At 39.5% G+C, this 19020-nt stretch overlaps 1 protein-coding gene across 2 annotated transcripts in view; it reads left to right on the forward strand.

Annotated features, from left to right (window-relative positions):
- Positions 1 to 19020, forward strand: part of fasn (fatty acid synthase) — a 25794-nt gene continuing 6774 nt past the window's right edge. Inside the window, exons 1-33 of one of the 2 annotated variants that reach the window (XM_039665124.2) lie at positions 1 to 221; positions 3770 to 3919; positions 4200 to 4352; positions 5223 to 5396; positions 5568 to 5768; positions 6370 to 6492; positions 6931 to 7046; positions 7549 to 7683; positions 7817 to 8279; positions 8981 to 9168; positions 9546 to 9735; positions 9911 to 10005; positions 10114 to 10248; positions 10353 to 10556; positions 10840 to 10955; positions 11053 to 11228; positions 11320 to 11511; positions 12090 to 12170; positions 12304 to 12489; positions 12613 to 12792; positions 12870 to 13073; positions 13501 to 13814; positions 13909 to 14295; positions 14424 to 14594; positions 15507 to 15622; positions 15762 to 15916; positions 16053 to 16256; positions 16345 to 16495; positions 16579 to 16757; positions 17737 to 17856; positions 17940 to 18062; positions 18159 to 18382; positions 18473 to 18674. In XM_039665124.2, coding sequence (XP_039521058.2) covers positions 3793 to 3919; positions 4200 to 4352; positions 5223 to 5396; positions 5568 to 5768; positions 6370 to 6492; positions 6931 to 7046; positions 7549 to 7683; positions 7817 to 8279; positions 8981 to 9168; positions 9546 to 9735; positions 9911 to 10005; positions 10114 to 10248; positions 10353 to 10556; positions 10840 to 10955; positions 11053 to 11228; positions 11320 to 11511; positions 12090 to 12170; positions 12304 to 12489; positions 12613 to 12792; positions 12870 to 13073; positions 13501 to 13814; positions 13909 to 14295; positions 14424 to 14594; positions 15507 to 15622; positions 15762 to 15916; positions 16053 to 16256; positions 16345 to 16495; positions 16579 to 16757; positions 17737 to 17856; positions 17940 to 18062; positions 18159 to 18382; positions 18473 to 18674 — 5785 coding nt within the window. In that variant the 5' untranslated portion in view covers positions 1 to 221; positions 3770 to 3792. Of the gene's footprint in view, positions 222 to 2135; positions 2157 to 3769; positions 3920 to 4199; positions 4353 to 5222; positions 5397 to 5567; positions 5769 to 6369; positions 6493 to 6930; positions 7047 to 7548; positions 7684 to 7816; positions 8280 to 8980; positions 9169 to 9545; positions 9736 to 9910; positions 10006 to 10113; positions 10249 to 10352; positions 10557 to 10839; positions 10956 to 11052; positions 11229 to 11319; positions 11512 to 12089; positions 12171 to 12303; positions 12490 to 12612; positions 12793 to 12869; positions 13074 to 13500; positions 13815 to 13908; positions 14296 to 14423; positions 14595 to 15506; positions 15623 to 15761; positions 15917 to 16052; positions 16257 to 16344; positions 16496 to 16578; positions 16758 to 17736; positions 17857 to 17939; positions 18063 to 18158; positions 18383 to 18472; positions 18675 to 19020 lie in introns of those variants that run through there. The other variant, XM_089122286.1, reaches the window with a different exon arrangement.

A 19020-nucleotide genomic window follows, 5' to 3' on the forward strand; every position in this document is an offset into this window, starting at 1 on the left:
CTGTCAGCCCATGTGGCGTGGCCATCGAGGATGTCAGACATTTAAATGAAACAGACACAGGGACTCAGAAGAGCGAGAGTAATTTTTAGGGCTTGGCCAAAGGGGGGATCGCGAATCTCTCCATTCTGTACTGAGAGCCGACAACAATTAAGAGGAGTATAGAAGTCGACTCTTTCCCGAAGGATCTGCGGGAAACAGCGGTAATCTGTACACCCATCCAGGTAAGCGAGCATATCGTGTCAATTCTAGATCTGTAGTTTAACAAGATGTGCAGATTTCAGACTTGTTCAAATTCAAGATTTATCTGTAACACCATGAATAAAAATGTATATCTTAAAAGAATCTAAATGATTGGTTCTTTTGAATCGGATCTTTTCAGTGAATCATGAAACCGCTGAATCTTAAGAGCGTAGAGTGAATATATGATGAAATGTATTTTAATTGCCAAAAAGCATGACATGTTACAAATAAACTAGAAATGTTTTATTCGTAGCATTTTATTAAAATACGCAAAAAAAAATATCCAATTAATTTTGCACACTGCATAGGGATGTTGGGCTCGCGCTTGACGTAATTACGTCATGACGTTAAGGATGTGCAGAATCGCTTTTTTCGACTTGTTCATTGAAGTAAGAGTACAGAACCTGTTCGAAAGAATCGATTCGTGGAAATGTGTCGAACTTCCCATTTCTAATTTAACCCGAAGGATATTGCGCATTTGTGAATATCTATGACCAGCACACTCTTGATTTAAAGTGAGCGTAAGCTTTTAGCTGGAGACAGCATAGGATGACATTCATCTTTGCATAAAAGAAACAGCATTATGCAATTGATCTTTCTATTTATAAACTAAAAAGGATTAATGTAATATGTTGAGATGTGGAAAGGTGTCAGTGCGGTCACTGTAGAGCTAGTGCGGAATTTATCACGCTTTGAAACCTCCTTGACAAGGTTTGGCATGTAAGTAGTGTTTGTCTGTGAGGATGGTAATATTTGGAGATGCTTTTAGGACTGTTCTGTTTAGGCACTATCTATAGTCTATATTTATTGCAGGACTCTCTCTGTCTGCAATGCATTATCAGACCATGCAGCCTAGACATCTGGGGTGTTTTTTTTATTAACCCTCATGTTCAGTTGACTACCATGTATATATTTAGGTCCCAATAATGTGTGGAAATAACTTGTAATATAATATCTGATTATCACATTTAGTAAAACTCAGTAGATAAATATTATCAGATGATAATCAGCTTGATGTCAGCTTATCAAGATTTTTCAGAGAATTTTACCAAGTTTATTGCATTTATGTTTCATATTCGTATATCATATGGTCCAAGCCAGTGGTTCCCAAACTTTTACATTTAAACATTCATCTCTCACATCAGTTGTGGTAAACAGAAGCTCAAGCATGTTTGATTGATTTCCAAGAACCAATGATATTCATTTCATTGTTGTGTTTCGCAGCATGTTTGAGCTTCAGCAAGAACCAATGAGGTTCATTCTCGTTTTACGCAGCATGTTTGAGTTTCAGCATGAACCAATGAGGTTCATTCTCGTGTTACTCAGCACGTTTGAGCCTCAACAAGAACCAATGAGGTTCATTCTCATTATGCAGCACATTTGAGCTTCAGCAAGAGCCAATGAGGTTCATTCTTGTGTTACGCAGCACGTTTGAGCTTCAGCAAGAACCAAAGAGTTTTTTTCTTGTGTGTCAAGCAGGTTCGGTTGAGCTGTTTATATTCACAGATCAATGTTTATATGTGAATAAAAGCCCAAATTAAATCTGTTATCATATAAAGCAATTGAGTTTCTTCAAAGAATTTGGACTAAACCACTCAATTCATTTTTTGAGCTTTTTGACGTGTCAAAGAGGTATTTACTTAGCTGTCAATGGAGGCACCGAAATCCCTCAGATTTCATCAAAAAGATGTTTGTTTGTGTTGAAGATGAACAAAAGTCTTAATGGTTTGGAATGACATGAGGGTGAGTAATTAATGACAGAATTTTCATTTTTGGGTGAACTATCCCTTTAAGGACTGTAATACTGCCATCAGCTGATGACACACAAGCTCCATGGGAGGTTGTTAATCGGAGCTGTAGTTGGGCAAGTGGTCAGCTACATCACTAACTCAACGGCTGCTTCGGATCTGGGTCAGGTAGATTACAGTTCAGAAATCTGTTTATTTTCTCAGTCTGCATTCTGCCATGCATAATGTTGTTGTATTGTTGTTAAATGTTAAACAATCAAAATAGTCATTTATTCATAGTATTACTGTTCTACACCTAACCAGTTTAGTGTTTTTTGGTTCACACCAAAATCAATATAGCTGTTTTGTGTTGCTGGTTTATCTATAGCTTTGTTCTGCTTCGTTCAGTTCGTTTTTTTAACATGTGTGTATTGTACTATTGCACTAAATGGAGCTTTAAATGACTCACACACATGCACGTTTACAGACAAGCTGTTGCATGTGAGCACTTGCCCGGCAAAGACTCCTTCTGGTTGTCACTGTGGAAACAAAGAGCACTAATTCCTTCTCTCAGACTTACCTGTGCACATTTACTTCTTCTGTTTATGTAATTGTAAAATATTCATTTTCTAATGAATATCACTTTCCTAAATAACAAGTGAAGTTATTTTCATATACACGAAAATATATGGCTTACATCCAATCTCTATTGCTTGTTACACTTTGGCCTTGATGTCACTTAATTATAAAATATTATAAATAATTATAAATTTATTATAAAAGTAGACAAAATGACTTGAGAAACGGCCTGAAATTAAAGTCGTTATTCTCTGAAAGTCCTGCTCTAGAAAAGTAGCGATGTCTGTTCCATGAGTGAATCATATCTTTTTGTTTACGAATCAACGAGAACCATCATTTGTTTAAAACTTCTCCAGTGTGGAAACAAACATTAAAAAGATGCTCACAAGTGTTAGGAAAGACCTCTCCTATGATTGTCTTTTATTTTGACAGTTGTAAAATAAATGTATTCATTGATGATGCATATATTGTGCAAAATTATCTGAACTACTTATACATTTATTGTACACACTATCTCTCTCTATATATATTTATACACTATTATATTAATATGGGAACATGTTGTGGAAGCTTGTTATGAACTAGTTTCATTTTCATCTAATTTTTCACATCATCCCAAATTAAAGAAAAATATGTTACGACTATATATCTTTATAATATTTCTAGTATTTTTCTTCTGTAGTTTCTGTATAGATGAAATTAACTAATTCAAGTTGATTTTCTAAAAAAAAAGATATAGTTGTGTTTGCTTTATAAAGATGGTAAAATATATCAGATGGCGTACTGTACAGTTAGGGGAGTTGATTTCTCTGTTGGCATATTTAATGCCGTTTCTGTGGTCCTCCAAATTAAAATGAACCCTCCTTTGTGGTTTGAGGAAAGTGGAACAGAGGGACACTGTGTTTGTCACCGCTTCTTGATTGCATTGAATGAACAGGAATCCCATCCATGCTGTCGCTTTGAGTGCTGTGACCCTGAAACGGGGAACAAAAGTGTCCAGCTTTTCAGGCCACGCCCCCCCCCCCCCCCATGCACACTCCCCCGCCTATACCCAATTGTACACCAACTTGGTGACCCCAACACACAATTGCTGATTTAAATTGAATGACACATGCACACACAGTTCTTGATAATGCCAATGTAGATCAAACTGACTGAATTGCGCTGTTTTTCTGTTCATTGACTGACCCATTCTTTCTTTTTCTTTGTCTTTATATTATTAGAATCAAAGAAAATCTAGTCAGAAATGGAGGATATCGTTGTAGCTGGAATTTCAGGTCGCCTTCCTGAGTCTAACAATTTGGAAGAATTTTGGCAGAACCTTTTCAATGGAGTGGACATGGTCACAGAAGACGACAGGCGGTGGAAACCAGGTATGCTAGCAATATTCAGTTCAAATTTTTTTTTTTTTGATAACTTAGAAATGGTTTGCTTTTTCGAAGGCCAACCTGATGGTCGCCTTGTCTACATGGCTGCTGTTCTGTGCTTTTCCTTGTCCGTCTTGCTTTGGGTGTTATGAAAGGCCTGTCTCTCTTCTCTCTGTTGGCACCAAGTTAATACTCTCATTCATGTGCTAAAGCACAAGCAAGCTTAGGGCGATGAGTAGAGAGCACTTTTGATTCCTTTTATTTATTTTTATTTTTTTAAATCTAGGTCTGTATGGCCTTCCCAGAAGAAATGGAAAACTAAAAGAAATCGACAGATTTGATGCAGCCTTCTTTGGTGTGCATCCCAAACAGGCTCACACCATGGACCCACAGCTGAGGCTTTTGCTAGAGATATCGTACGAGGCCATCGTCGATGGAGGTTAGTGTCCGCTGCTCTCTTTTATAATAGGTGTTAATATAATCTATTTTGTGGTGGCTCATGACATGCATGACAAGCTTGCATTTAAAGGGTAAAAGTCATATTTTGTAGCACTTTACTCATTATTTTATTTGAGGATTTTTATGATGCTGATTAAAAACTTAATGTATATATTATTACACCCATATGATGTTTTATCAGAAGTTTGTGGTCAGTAATTGTGAAAAAATTCAATACTTTTATCCAGTAAGGATACACTGAAGTGGTAGTGACAGTAAAGATGTTTATAATTAAATGGAAAGATTTGTACTTTAAATAAATGCTATTCATAAAGAATCCTAAAAATACGTACCACGGTTCCCGCGAAAATAATTTCAAAATTTAACTGCAAACTTTTGATCATAATTTTGAAATTTTAATTAAAAATAAAATAAAAAATTGTAATAAAAAATTAAGAAATTTAATTTCTTGAGCACCAAATCATCAAATTAGAATGATTTCTGAAAGATCCTGTGACACAAAGACTGGTGTAATGATGCTGAAAATTCAGCTTTGCCAACACAGGAGTACATTAAATTTTAAAATATAATATAATTGTATACATTTATTTAATATTAATTAATTTAATTAAATAATTTGTTAAAAATAAATGCATCCTTGATTAAAAAAAAAATTCCCCCAAACTTTTGAACATAGCGTATGTTTATTAGTATATGGTGTGTGTATATATAGTAAGAGAGCTCATTTAAAGTTTTTAAATAGAAGGAGCATTTATTTCTTGGTGCTGAATAAGTGATGACAAGTCGAGTTTTTTTTTTTTTTTACTGATTATTTACTGCACATATAGAACAAGTTGATTCTTCCCTTTAGGCATAAACCCAGTGTCCATGCGTGGCAGCAAGACAGGCGTCTACATTGGAGTGAGTGGCTCAGAGGCAGGAGAGGCCTTCAGTAAAGACCCAGAGGAGCTGCTGGGATACAGCATGACTGGATGCCAGCGGGCCATGTTTGCCAACCGCTTGTCTTACTTCTTTGACTTCAATGGTATGCAAACATTACAAGTTTAATTACTGACTCAATTCTAGGTAACCTTGTAAGACAGAATTGGGTTGTCCCGTTCAACCAGTTGAAATCGATTCCTTAAATCACTTTGTGTGAGAATCCTTGATCTGATCAACCATTAACTGTTGTGTTTGATGTACAACACCTATTCAGGACCCAGCACAGCCATTGACACCGCGTGCTCCTCTAGTCTGCTGGCTCTGGAAAATGCTTTCAATGCTATTCGCCATGGCCAATGTGATGCAGCACTTGTGGGCGGAGTTAACCTGCTGCTCAAGCCCAACACCTCAGTGCAGTTCATGAAACTGGGCATGCTCAGTCCTGAAGGATCCTGCAAGTCGTTTGATGCCTCAGGTGAGATTGCGTGCATCACTGTAACGTCTACAGTTTTCTCAGAAAGGTATAAAAGGAATCTGGTTTATCAATCATTGCACAACTTGTTAAATGGCACTCTAAGCCTTCTAAGTGTTGCATACTGAATACTACATAATAAGTATAGTGTGTGAAGCAGCATGCATTATGCAAAATAAAGGGTTTTAAGCAGTAGTATGCTATAATGTCGTCTGATTCCATGTTTTATTTAGCTGTCTAATTGTTTTTAATACAGTTTTGTGTAAATAGGTCTTTACTCTTGGAGCCTAATAAAATATTAAGAAGGAGATGTTAAGAAAGCTGATGTTTTTTCTTGTTCATTTGTCATATGGGAGGTCAAAAGTCAAATCAATTGCGTTGCATTTTGGCATATTGTATTCAGCGCAGTGTGTTTTGTTCAATTTATGGGAAAAGTACTCTTCCATAGAGAATTTGCATACTGCACAAAGTAGAGTTACAAATGGTTAGTGTAATGGCATGCTATTCTGAACGGAGACCCTTTGTGACTACATTTCTGATTTGCACTATTGTTTAATGAATGGAGGCTTTATTATAATAATTAATTTTATTTCCCCCTCTCTAGGAAATGGCTATTGTCGCTCAGAGGCTGCTGTTGCAGTACTCTTGACCAAGAAGTCAATGGCTAAGAGAATCTACGCCACAGTTCTCAATGCTGGCAATAACACAGACGGCTACAAAGAGCAAGGTAAACCCATCCTTCCTTTTCACAGACGTCAAATCTGCCTCAAATTCCCAGAGCGTGAGTGAAATCCGCTCGGTTAATGCTTGCCTGATCTGGTTAGGCTCACTGAAGCCTGGCATTACTGTCAATGCTGGCACTATAAGTGTCATAGATGCTGGCTTTTCCCCTAGTGCCTCTTGCCACACTTTACACCCCAGTGTTTTTAAACATGATACTTTGCTGAGCGTGATCGTTGAGGCTGTTTAAAATCTCTGGCATATCTTGTAGAAACTGATATCAGTCCCCCCTATATCCTGTTGTGTCATGTGCCGCTACAGTAAATGGAGGACAGAAGAGTCTGTGCCGTAGCTCACGTCTGCATTCCAGAAATGCATATGTCATTGTGACTAATACTTGCATTTGCTTATATTCTGGAATGTGGTGTGTCGACTCTTTCCCCAGGTGTGACATTCCCATCAGGTGATATGCAGCAGCGCCTGGTCCGTTCCCTTTATGAGGAGGCCAACATATCACCTGAACAGGTGGAGTACATCGAGGCCCACGGTACTGGTACTAAGGTCAGTCAAACGTTAAATTACACTAAACACACATTACTGTTTTGAGGAGTTTTGCACCAAAATTAAAAATAGGAGTGGCTTGATCATTGGTAAATATGATTGGTAAATATGATTAAGTACAAATTTTATATACAAAAAAAGGAATTCACAGACATTGCAATAATGAGTGCCTGAACAGAATTGAGGTCTATATTATCAAAATTAGCACTCAGTATGTGGTGTTTCCACAAGTCCTACAGTGCATCTCATCCTTATGGATTGGAAAAGATTTGGCAGTATGTTGTGAGATGTTACTCCACTCACCTCCACCAAGGCACTTTTATTTTTTTTTATTTTTGGGGAACCTTTATTTTTGGATTTGTCGGAGTCTTTTGAAAGGTCTCTTTAGTGTCCTAGCTATTGTTATTGGAACTGTAACATTCATTTTCTTCTGCCTCTGTATGTAAATGCAGTCATTGTTTGTTGTTTAGTGGATAATACAAATAATTCTTGTCTTTTACAGGTCGGGGATCCTCAGGAAGTGAATGGCATTGTGAGTGTATTCTGTCAGTCACCGAGGGATCCGCTTCTGATTGGCTCAACCAAATCCAACATGGGACACCCAGAGCCTGCTTCTGGATTGGCAGCTCTTGCCAAGGTAGATAAACTGTCTTTCAAAGACTCTCCCTGATTAGATGCATGTCAGCTTTTTCTTTAAATACCTGGAAGCTGAATCCCACATCCCAAATGTGAAGTAAATCAAGTAACTCTCTCATATTGCGTGTATTCAGGTGGTTTTGTCTCTGGAACATGGCGTTTGGGCTCCCAACATCCATTTCCATGATCCAAACCCTGACATTCCTGCTCTGACGGATGGCCGGCTGCGTGTTGTGTCGGAGCCCATACCTGTCCGTGGGGGCATCGTGGGCATCAACTCATTTGGGTTTGGAGGCTCAAATGTCCATGTGATCCTGCGTCCACATGTTTCGAAATCACTGGCTCAAGCTGCGCAACCTTCAATCCCCAGACTCCTGCAGGCCTGTGGTCGCACTGAGGAGGCGGTCACATCCCTCCTAGACAATGCCCAACAGTATAAGGAAAACCCAAACTACCTTTCTCTAATGAATGATGTGTCTGGAGTTCCAACGGCAAGCATGCCCTACAGGGGCTATGCACTGATAGGAGCACAGGGAGAGCTTAAAGAGGTTCAACAGGTCCAGCCCACACCAAGACCCCTCTGGTTCATTTGCTCAGGTGAGGAGTCTTATATTGATGATGGTAAATGTTTTATTGGGAGAAAAAGGGGTGAATTTTCAGTAAGATCTTTTGCTCAAAAAGAGCTTGATGTACTATAAAATGCATGCAGCGACTTTTAGAAAACGTCATTTCCTGTCCAAAAAGAGCATTTATTGAAAACAGGCTGCTAAAATTTTAATGTAATGATTTAATTAAAAAAAAGAAAGCTGGTGTTATTAGATACTGTCAATCCTAAACAAAATAGCTCCTAAACAGCTACACAACTGATTTCAACATTGATGATAATAATAGATGTTTCTTGATTTGATATTAGAAGGATTTTTGAAGGATCATGTTACACTGAAGACAGGAGTAATGGTGCTGAAAATTCAGTTTTGCGTTACAGGAATAAATTACATTATTCATTACATTATTTAGATGGATGGATGGATAAGAAAACGGTCATTTTAATACTTTGCAAGATTGCTTTTATACTGTATTTTTTTATTTAAATAAATGCATAACTTTTAACTTTCAGCATTATTATAACAGAATAATGTTTCCAAACTTTTAACAGGTACTGCATAAATCCCTTTTAAGCTTATTATTCAGAGCAAGTCAGTCACCATAGTGGAAAGCTTCTACACATGATGACATTGGCTGAATTTTTAATTCTGGGTCCTGTCTTTCTTCGTATCTGCATCTCCATCTCCTGCCAGGAATGGGGACACAGTGGGCTGGAATGGGCCGTAGTCTGATGCAGCTGCCTGAATTCCGGGAGTCAATCCAGCGTTCGGACGTGGCTCTGAAGGAAACTGGGCTGTGTGTGTCTCGCTTGCTCTTGGATGCTGATGAGAGCACCTTTGAAGACACCGTTCATGCATTTGTTGCTCTTGCGGCCATCCAGGTCAGTCTCCTCCAGCTCTATAGACACCATGTACAGTGCCAGAGTAACTGGCACAGGACTGAGATCAGCAGAATTTCTCAATGACACAATGACCCCTGTAAACTTTGCAACTGATACCAGCTGCCAAATATTGCAATACAGTGGCACAATCAGTCATGATTTCAACAGCCACTCCGTCTGCGAAACTGTCTCGTAAAGAGATAGTTCATCCAAATTATCTGTCATAATTTTCCTCAGCCTGCATGTTTAAACTTGTATGGCTCAAACAAAGTGCTTTTTCCTTACACTTGCATTTTTAAGCGTGTCACTTATTTATGAGACACAAAAAAAACATCAAACCTACTACACTTGCTAATTGTGCACTCACAATTTTCCAGGTCGCCCAGATTGACATGTTGCGGAAGTTGGGTCTACAGCCTGATGGGATTGTGGGTCATTCTGTGGGAGAGCTAGCATGTGGTTACGCCGATGGCTCCCTGAGCCACAGCGAGGCCGTTCTTGCCGCTTACTGGAGAGGACGCTGTATTAAAGAGGCCAACCTGCCCCCGGGGGGCATGGCTGCAGTGGGTTAGTGTGACCGCAGATTCATCCACAAGATTTGCTTCATTAACTGGACTCAAAGCACAAAGTGTCCCTCCATGGGGGATTTGCCTAGTCTTTTGTTCAGCAATGTATGCTATAGGTTTTTTTTTTTTAGCAAGCTTACCAATGGTATCTTTTATCAATCATTTCCCCCCTTTAGGCCTAACGTGGGAAGAATGCAAAGCTCAGTGTCCACAGGGTGTCGTTCCTGCTTGTCACAATGCAGAGGACACTGTCACCATCTCAGGCCCTCAGGTACATGCACTCAAGATAATGATGAATATATAAAAAACTTATAGTGTTTATAGAATTACAGTATGCATTCTCGAATCTCGTACCTCACATAAGTGTTTGGTTATGCAGGACTCTGTCAGTAAGTTTGTTGCCCAGCTGAAAGAGAGCGGTGTGTTTGCCAAAGAGGTGCGCAGTGCCGGTGTGGCTTTCCACTCATACTATATGGCCTCTATCGCTCCAGCCCTCCTGACTGCACTACAGAAGGTGAGTTGGTGAAGCATTGAAGTGTACCAGTGCCCTCTGGTGGCCATTAACGGCTCAAAACCTCATCATAGATAAACACTGAATACGTGTGTGTGTGTTTGTAGGTAATAAAGAGTCCAAGGCCTCGCTCAGCACGCTGGATCAGTACGTCCATCCCGCAGCCGGACTGGGAGAGCCCGCTGGCACTCTACTCTTCTGCGGAGTACCACGTCAATAACTTGGTCAGCCCTGTGCTCTTCCAGGAGGGACTTAACCATGTACCAGATAATGCTGTGGTTGTTGAAATTGCCCCTCATGCTTTGCTGCAGGTAACAGTTCAATTCAATTAGAATTTTAGTATATATATAGCCATTAGATAATATAATTTATGTGTTTGCTTAACTGAATGCATAATGTTCACCAAACACATGAACATGTCAGGCAATGATTATAGCTTGTGATCATAATGGTTATAATTTAAGGATAATATTTGACACATGTAAGGATGGGAAATTATTTTATTACTATTTATGTCTGAACCCAATTCACATGCCTTGAAGATTTGAATCTAGATCCACTATTATTAACATACTGTGTCTGTTTCACCTCCAGGCCATCTTGAAGCGAAGCCTAAAACCAACCTGCTCCATCCTCCCCCTAATGAAAAGAGGTCATGTCAACAATCTGGAATTCTTCCTCTCTCACGTGGGCAAGATCCACATGAATGGGTTGGTTTTTATGCTGTTCATTCCCAAACTGTTTTTTTTTTTTAGATGTGACATTTCAAATGTTAAATGACTGATGGTGACTCTTTTGTTCTTACAGAATTAACGTGAACAGTAATAAATTGTATCCAGCAGTGGAATACCCTGTTCCGACAGGGACTCCCCTCATCTCCCCTCACATTCAGTGGGATCACTCCCAGATCTGGGATGTGCCCAAGGTGGAGGACTTCCCTGCTGGCTCAGGGGGATCCACCTCTGCCACCGTGTACAATATTGGTGGGTAGTAGTGAAGTTGAAATCATTGGTTTTCTCATTTTTGATGCGGTGTCATGTTTATTTTTTTAATGCCTGGCTCTTCTTTGTGCAGACATGAACCCAGAGTCTCCTGATTACTACATGATTGGTCATTGTATTGATGGACGGGTGCTGTACCCAGCCACAGGATACCTGGTTCTGGCCTGGAGGACTCTAATGAGATCACTAGGCACAGTCATGGAGCAAACTCCTGTTACATTTGAAGACGTCACCATCCATAGAGCCACCATCCTACCCAAGACAGGTAAAAGATTTGTTTTCTTTGTACTGCAAGTCTGGACATCTTTGATGAAATTGACGCCTAGAATAAAAATACAGAGATAATTGCAGCTGTTTTACACAGTTGTCAATCTTTATCTTACAATGAGGACTTGTAATTGCAATTTTATAATTGCAAACTTCTATCTCACTATTGCACCATTATAGCTCACAATGTGACTTATTAAGAAAATATATATTTTCCAACTCTGAATAAAAAAATAAATGTACTCTACCATCAAAATGTTGGAATCAGTAAGACTTAAAACAAAACAAAAAATGAATACAGAAAGGAAGCATTGAATTGATCAATAGATTTATTTAAAATCACTGCTGCCACACTTTAAATCACGGTAGTCACCAAAGCATTTTTCTTTCCATTGGGTTTTCTCAATGAATCTCTATTTTTTAGCCCTTGAGCATGAAGGTTCATTTTAATAAGAAGTCTATCTTCTTATTCATTAAACCCCAAACTTATTTACATGCTTTTAAGTAAATTTGATCATATAGAACGGACTGTGGCTTAGAGGTTACCGGATTGTTTTTGTGTGCACTACATCACAGGGTCTGTCCAGCTGGAGGTGCGACTCATGCCTGCCACTAACCATTTTGAGGTGTCGGAGAATGGAAATCTGGCTGTCAGTGGTGAGTTTCCAGACTGTTAAAATCGTCGTCAAAATAAGACCACTTTTTTTCGGGTAATACAGGATGTTTGTGAGTTGACAAGACATTTTATTTCAGATTGATGATCATGCTCTTATATCCTTTCTGGTTCCAGGTAAAGTGAGTGTCTTGGAAGACACTGAACTTGATGCTTTCCATGCTGAGCTGAATAAACCACTGCCTGCAGACAAGGAAGATCCCAAACTGCTTTTGAAAGCTGGGGACATCTACAAAGAGCTGCGTCTGCGTGGATATGACTACGGCAAGACATTCCAGGGAATACTGGAATCTAACAACGCAGGTAATTCCCTTTAAAAATGTACCTCAACTTAAATTGTTGAGATAATATAGGCTAAAACATTGTGAAGATCAAAAAATATGATTCGGCCAATCCTAAACTCTTAATATTCGTTTTTTCTCGCAGGTGACTGTGGAAAACTTCACTGGACGGGTAACTGGGTTACATTTTTAGACACCATGTTGCAGATGATCGTAGTGGGGCTGCCTGGTCGCAGTTTGAGACTTCCCACTCGCATCCGCTCTGTGCGTGTGCACCCCAAACGTCACGAGGAGAGGGTGAATGAGTATGCAGATGAGCAGAAAGGTATCAGACACACCAACTAGCAGAAGTCTAACTTAACCTAATTTGAAACTTATCTAACCAATATGTCTTCTCCTCAGCTGTGGACGTTCATGTTAATCGTTGTCTGGACAACATAACAGCTGGAGGAGTTCAGATCTGTGGACTTCACGCTACCGTAGCACCCCGTCGCCAACAGCAGCAGACTCCGCCCACTTTGGAGGAATTTGTCTTTGTTCCCAATGTGGATTTAGATTGCCTGAGAACCAATGAGAAACTTGGCGACCAACTGAGACATTGCAAAGGTATGTTCTGATTTTCACTTCACTGAGAAATGCGACATGGCATGGCATTTTTTATTTTATATATTTTTGAAAAGGCTCTTATGCTCACCAAGGCAAAATTTATTTGATAAAAAATAAGTAAAATTGTGAAATATGATTTAAATTATCTTAAATTGTCTTTAGTAGCAAAAGATCAGCATTTATTAGAATTTTTTTTTTTTAAATATTATAAATGTCTTTCTTTTGATTAGTGTTGTATATCCACTTGCTCATTAAATTATTATTCTGCTCTCACAGAAATGAGCCACTATGGTGTTTACGAAAATAAGTAAAACTATATTTACAATCATAATATTTATTTAATGAAGTCAATCTTGTCAATTTTCTGTGGTATTTTTCTCTTTTGTTTGTGGCACTATACTTACTATTCCCATTTTTGTATGCACAGGTCTAATACAGCGTCTCCAGAAGAAGCTGGCCAATCAGGGAGTGAAGATCTCCATCCCTGGGTTAGAAGATTCGAACGAGGGCCAACTGATTGGAGCAGAGGCGGAAAAAGGTCTGTTGCGGCTGCTCTCGGTGCTGTGCGGACTGGAGCTGAACGGGAACCTGCGCTCTGAGCTGGAACAGACGGTGGAGAAGGAGAGAGACTGTCTACTGCAGGACCCTCTGCTCAATGGCCTGCTGGACTCCCAGGCGTTACGCCACTGCTTGGACACGGCCCTCGAGAACAGCACTCCTGGAAAACTCAAAGTCCTGGAGGTATGATGAATCATTTATTTAGGATTATAAAGGGCAGATTATTCTGAGGTGGAGGACATGGTTGAAGTTCTCAACATTTATTCTTTTCCTTCAGGCTCTAGCTGCCAATGGCCATGTGTTTTCTCGGGCCGTTGGTCTCCTCAACATCCAGCCGATGTTGCGTCTCGACTACACCGCATCAGATGTCTCCACTGACCAGCTTTCTGCTCACCAGAACTCCCTGGAGGAGCAGGGCATCTCATCTGCTCAGTGGGACCCTCTACAGGGCCCAGCAACAGGCGGCCTGGTTGGAGCTGACCTGGTTGTGTGTAACTGTGCAGTAGGACCGACAACCAATCCTGCATTTCTTATCGAGAACCTGAGTTCAGCTGCAAAAGAAGATGGTTTTGTTTTGCTACACACGCTACTCAGAGGAGACAGTCTAGGGGAGACAGTAGCTTTCCTCACATCTCAAAGCAACCAGGAGGGTTTGTTGACTCAGGTGTGTGCCTAAAAGTAACAATGCTGTACTTAATTTAAGAACAAACGAAACAATGGCCAGTTATTTATTCGATATTTCCTGGCACTTATTGCAGTGTTCTCAGGTTCTAAACAGGTTTTTTTTTTCAGACTGAATGGGAGGAGCTTTTCCATAAGGCCTCTCTAAATGTGGTCATGCTGAGAAAATCATACTACGGCTCTGCTCTGTTCCTTTGTCGCCGCCGCCAACAGTCCTCTCATAAACAGCCCATACTTATTTTTGTGGACCCAACTGACTATAAATGGGTGGAGACTTTAAAGGTTAGTGTTAAAGTCTGCATGAAATATAAACTCACTCCATCTGTTTTGTAAATGCTTGTAATGGGACCTATTCTGAACGATTCAGACATTTCTTTTATTTTTCCTTATCTTTCTTTTTTTAATTTTGACCTTGAAATGTTCAATCCAAATGTCATAATTCAGTCTTTTGGTGAAAATGACAAGACTTCCATCTGTTGATATATATGCAAGACTACTCTAATCGTTTACTATACAATACAAAACAATACAATTTCATTTGTATAGCACATTTTTAAAAAGTGCTTAACAAGGCCAAAAAGACAAACAATACAAATAAAAATATAAACAAACACAAGCTATTGAGAAAAAATGCGTTTTTCAAAGTAGATTTAAAAATGGACAAATTTTGGGCAGATCTGATGTAAGCCGGATATTCCATAGCTTAGGTCCAATGGCTGCAAAAGCCTGATCACCCCTATTTTTTAGTCTAGTTCGAGGGATAGATAGTAAGTTAAAGTCCCCTGATCTGAGTGATCTTGACTGTGTGGGCGGATGAAGTCATTCAGATAAGTACTGTGGACACTGGTTCTGCAATGACTTAAAAACAAATAAAAAAAACTTTAAAATCAATTCTAAATTTATCCGGTATCCAGTGAAGTGAGAGATTTTTAGTCTGGTTAAATCCCACCTATTCATTATTGACTGCAAGCTTGCAATGATTTTTGAGTTCAATACCCACATCTCAAAATCCAATACGTCGCACTGGGATGTATGTCACAATATGGAAGAAAAGATCAGTCGCTACTTTTGTTTCCTCATAACTTCATTCATGCATTAGTGGTGTTGCCAAAGCCACCAAGAGCACTTCCTAATCATCCAGAAACATGCTAAAACCAAATGGATGCCTCTAATCCTTTCTCTCTCCCTCTTTAGAGCACTTTAGCTGAGTCATCTGATATCCCAGTCTGGCTCATTGCCACAAAGGGGCATAATGGAGTGGTGGGAATGGTGAACTGCCTCAGACAGGAGCCTGGAGGCAACCGTATACGGTCCGTCCATTTACTGTGTAGATAGTGTTTCACATATGCCACTGTTATATCATATTTTTTGTTGTTAAGATTATGCTATTGACTGTTTTTTAGTATTAATTAATACTTAATTAAATTGTCTTTTTCTCCTCCCCAATAGGTGTGCATTTGTTTCTAATTTAAGTAAGGACGCTGCAGTCCCCTCGCTTGTTCCTACTGAAAATGAGATGAAGGCATTACTGAAGAATGATCTGGTCATGAACGTGTACCGTGATGGGCTGTGGGGCGTTTTTAGGCACCAGTTGTTAACACAAGGTGAAATAGGAAGTCATATAAGACTTAGTGACATATCACAAGTCCAATGTAAAATGGAGAGGATTTATTGCTATTTTATAATACTTTTGTGTGAATTACATTGAATAAATTCATTTTGTTCTGCGTGTTTGTTTAGATCTTAGTGAGGAGTTGATTGAGCAGGCATACGTGAATGTTCTGACCCGTGGTGACCTCTCATCGCTGCGCTGGATCGCTTCCCCGCTGCGCCATTTTGTCCCGTCCAATCCCAACGTGCAGCTCTGCCGCGTTTACTACTCCTCCCTCAACTTCAGGGACATCATGCTGGCCACCGGCAAACTGCCTCCAGATGCCATCCCTGGTTTGTACACAATCAAAGTGAGATCTTTGCACGCTAGCTTACCCTAAAAAGACTTTGTAAAGAGACTCTTCTCATTTTGTCCATGTAGGAGACATAGCGCTGCAGCAATGCATGCTGGGAATGGAGTTTTCAGGGCGAGACCCCAGTGGGCGACGTGTAATGGGTTTGCTGCCAGCTAAAGGGCTGGCCACCTGTGTGGACGCAGACAAGCGCTTCCTTTGGGATGTTCCATCCAGCTGGTGAGACCCTCAGCACCTAAATCTGAAATGGGAGTTTTCTCCCAAATCTCTCAATGCTAAGTGAAGCCGTTTATTTTGTGCAGGACGCTGGAGCAGGCTGCCTCAGTTCCTGTGGTGTATGCCACCGCCTATTATTCCCTAGTTGTGCGAGGGCGTCTGAGGCCTGGAGAGAGTGTGCTGATCCATTCAGGCTCTGGAGGGGTGGGACAGGCCGCTATTGCTATTGCACTTAGTATGCGCTGTCGAGTCTTTGCAACTGTGGGTAAGTAACACACTTTTACTTCCTTAACCCTAAAACCGTATTCTGGACAAATGTGGGCAAAATACTTTTGATTTATTTTTAAAAAAAATACTTCCCTTAATCTGAGCGGTACAAGACTTGGCTACTTTTCCTAAGTTTGCCTCCTGAACACACACTTTTTTTTTTTTGCGAATTGGGTGAAAAAAATCTCCTTAATCTTGTATTTGGGTCAAATATGGGCCATAGAAATGAATGGGAAAAACTGTAATTTAGAGCGTTCTAAAATAAGCCAAAATAAGACACCAGGCGACAGCAAAGTCACTTCATCTTTAGGTTTTAGCTCTAAGAACTTATTGGAATGATATTTTAATGTAGTTAAAAAAATAAAAAAGTAAAACATAAAATAAGCATAATTTACATAGAAAATATGGTACTTTTTGAAGTAAATAAATTCAAAAATACCCCCAAAATAAAAATAAAAAACATAAATGGATAGACAAAACTTTATCGAAGACAGCGATATAACATTTATAATAAATAAAAATTAGGATAGCACCTGAGTCCTCTGTGCCCACATTTGTCCACAATTACAGGATTAAGGGTTATAAAGTGAATACGGTTTGAGGGCATATCGGTTTGATGTGATTTGTAATTAATGAACACTGGTAAACTGAAGCTCTTTGCTTGCGGCAACTCCAAATGCATTTTATACATATGAAATGAATCCCATATATGCACATACATGTAATTTTACAACTGCTATATAGATGCTCTTTACTATAACAAGCACTAAAACTAGTGATGCAACTGAATATATTAGGCAGCAGTATTTTTGGAGGGTAGAAATCATTGTGATTCTCCTATGTCACGCTTTGACTATGTCTGTGTCTATTTCGCACACAAACCACTGACTAAATTTAAAGTATTTTCCAAAAACTATGACTAAAACAATGAAAATGAATATAAAAAAACACATAAATGATCTCACTTTGATTCACAGGTTCTGGAGAGAAGAAGCAATACCTGCAGGAAAGGTTTCCTCAGCTTACGGCAGAATCCTTTGCTAATTCCAGAGACACCTCGTTTGAACAGCATGTACTGCTCCACACGCAGGGCAAAGGTGAATACCTGCACAGCAGCATTGAATCCAATATTATTGTGGATCGAAGTGTTAAACAACTGTGTTTGTATGTGTGTTTTCAGGAGTTGATTTGGTTCTAAACTCCCTTGCTGAAGAGAAGCTGCAGGCCAGCTTGCGTTGTTTGGCCAGACATGGTCGTTTCCTGGAGATCGGCAAATATGACCTTTCCAACAACACTCCGCTAGGTGCGTCCCAGATCCTAGATTTATTATTCTCATACTTATACACTTGAAATGCATTCCATGCTTTAAATGTAATTGCCCATCATGTTCTCGGTACAGGTATGGCTCTGTTCCTAAAGAACGTGGCCTTCCACGGCATTCTGCTGGACGCTTTGTTCGAGGAAGGCAACAGGGAATGGGAGGAGGTTTCTGAGCTGTTGAAGAAGGGAATCGCTAGTGGGGTCGTTCAGCCTTTACGTACCACAGTCTTCGAGAGGAATCAGGTGGAGGACGCTTTCCGCTACATGGCTCAGGGCAAACACATCGGCAAAGTCCTTCTGCAGGTAAGGATGGTGGTGGTTAATGTTAAAGAATCTGCCATGAAAATGAGATATTGGATTTTAGATTTCTTATACTCTCCTTTCAACACTCAGGTCCGTTCAGAGGAGACGAGCAGCACTGTTCCTGTAGCTTCTTCTCTCTCGATCCCCGCTATCTGCCGTACATTCTGCCCTGCCTCTCTCTCGTATATCATCACTGGAGGCCTGGGTGGTTTCGGGTTGGAGCTGGCCCACTGGCTTACTGAGAGAGGTGCTCGTAAACTGGTGCTCACGTCACGGTCTGGCATCCGCAACGGTAAATATGCCTTAGGATTTGGTCTGTGTTGTTTATGTAAACTAAAACTTCCTAAAATTACTAATACTGAAATAAATAAATAAATAAAAAGCTAATAGATGTTACAAAAACTAATAAAAATTACAAAAACTATTACTAAAAGTAATTTTTTTTATTCCTTGAAATAAAATATTAATATTTGATTACAAACATTGATTTCTTGTCCTGGCTACTAACTGAAATTACTTAATTTTCTAAATTACTTAAACTTAATTTATTTAAGTAAAAAAAATAAGTAATAAAATGCTGAGTACTGATAAAGCTAAATAGAATAAAATCAAAAACTAATAGAAATTACAAAAGCACA

The sequence above is a fragment of the Pimephales promelas genome, chromosome 17, assembly GCF_988280905.1.
Source record: "Pimephales promelas chromosome 17, fPimPro1.hap1.1, whole genome shotgun sequence".
Classification (NCBI taxonomy): domain Eukaryota; kingdom Metazoa; phylum Chordata; class Actinopteri; order Cypriniformes; family Leuciscidae; genus Pimephales; species Pimephales promelas.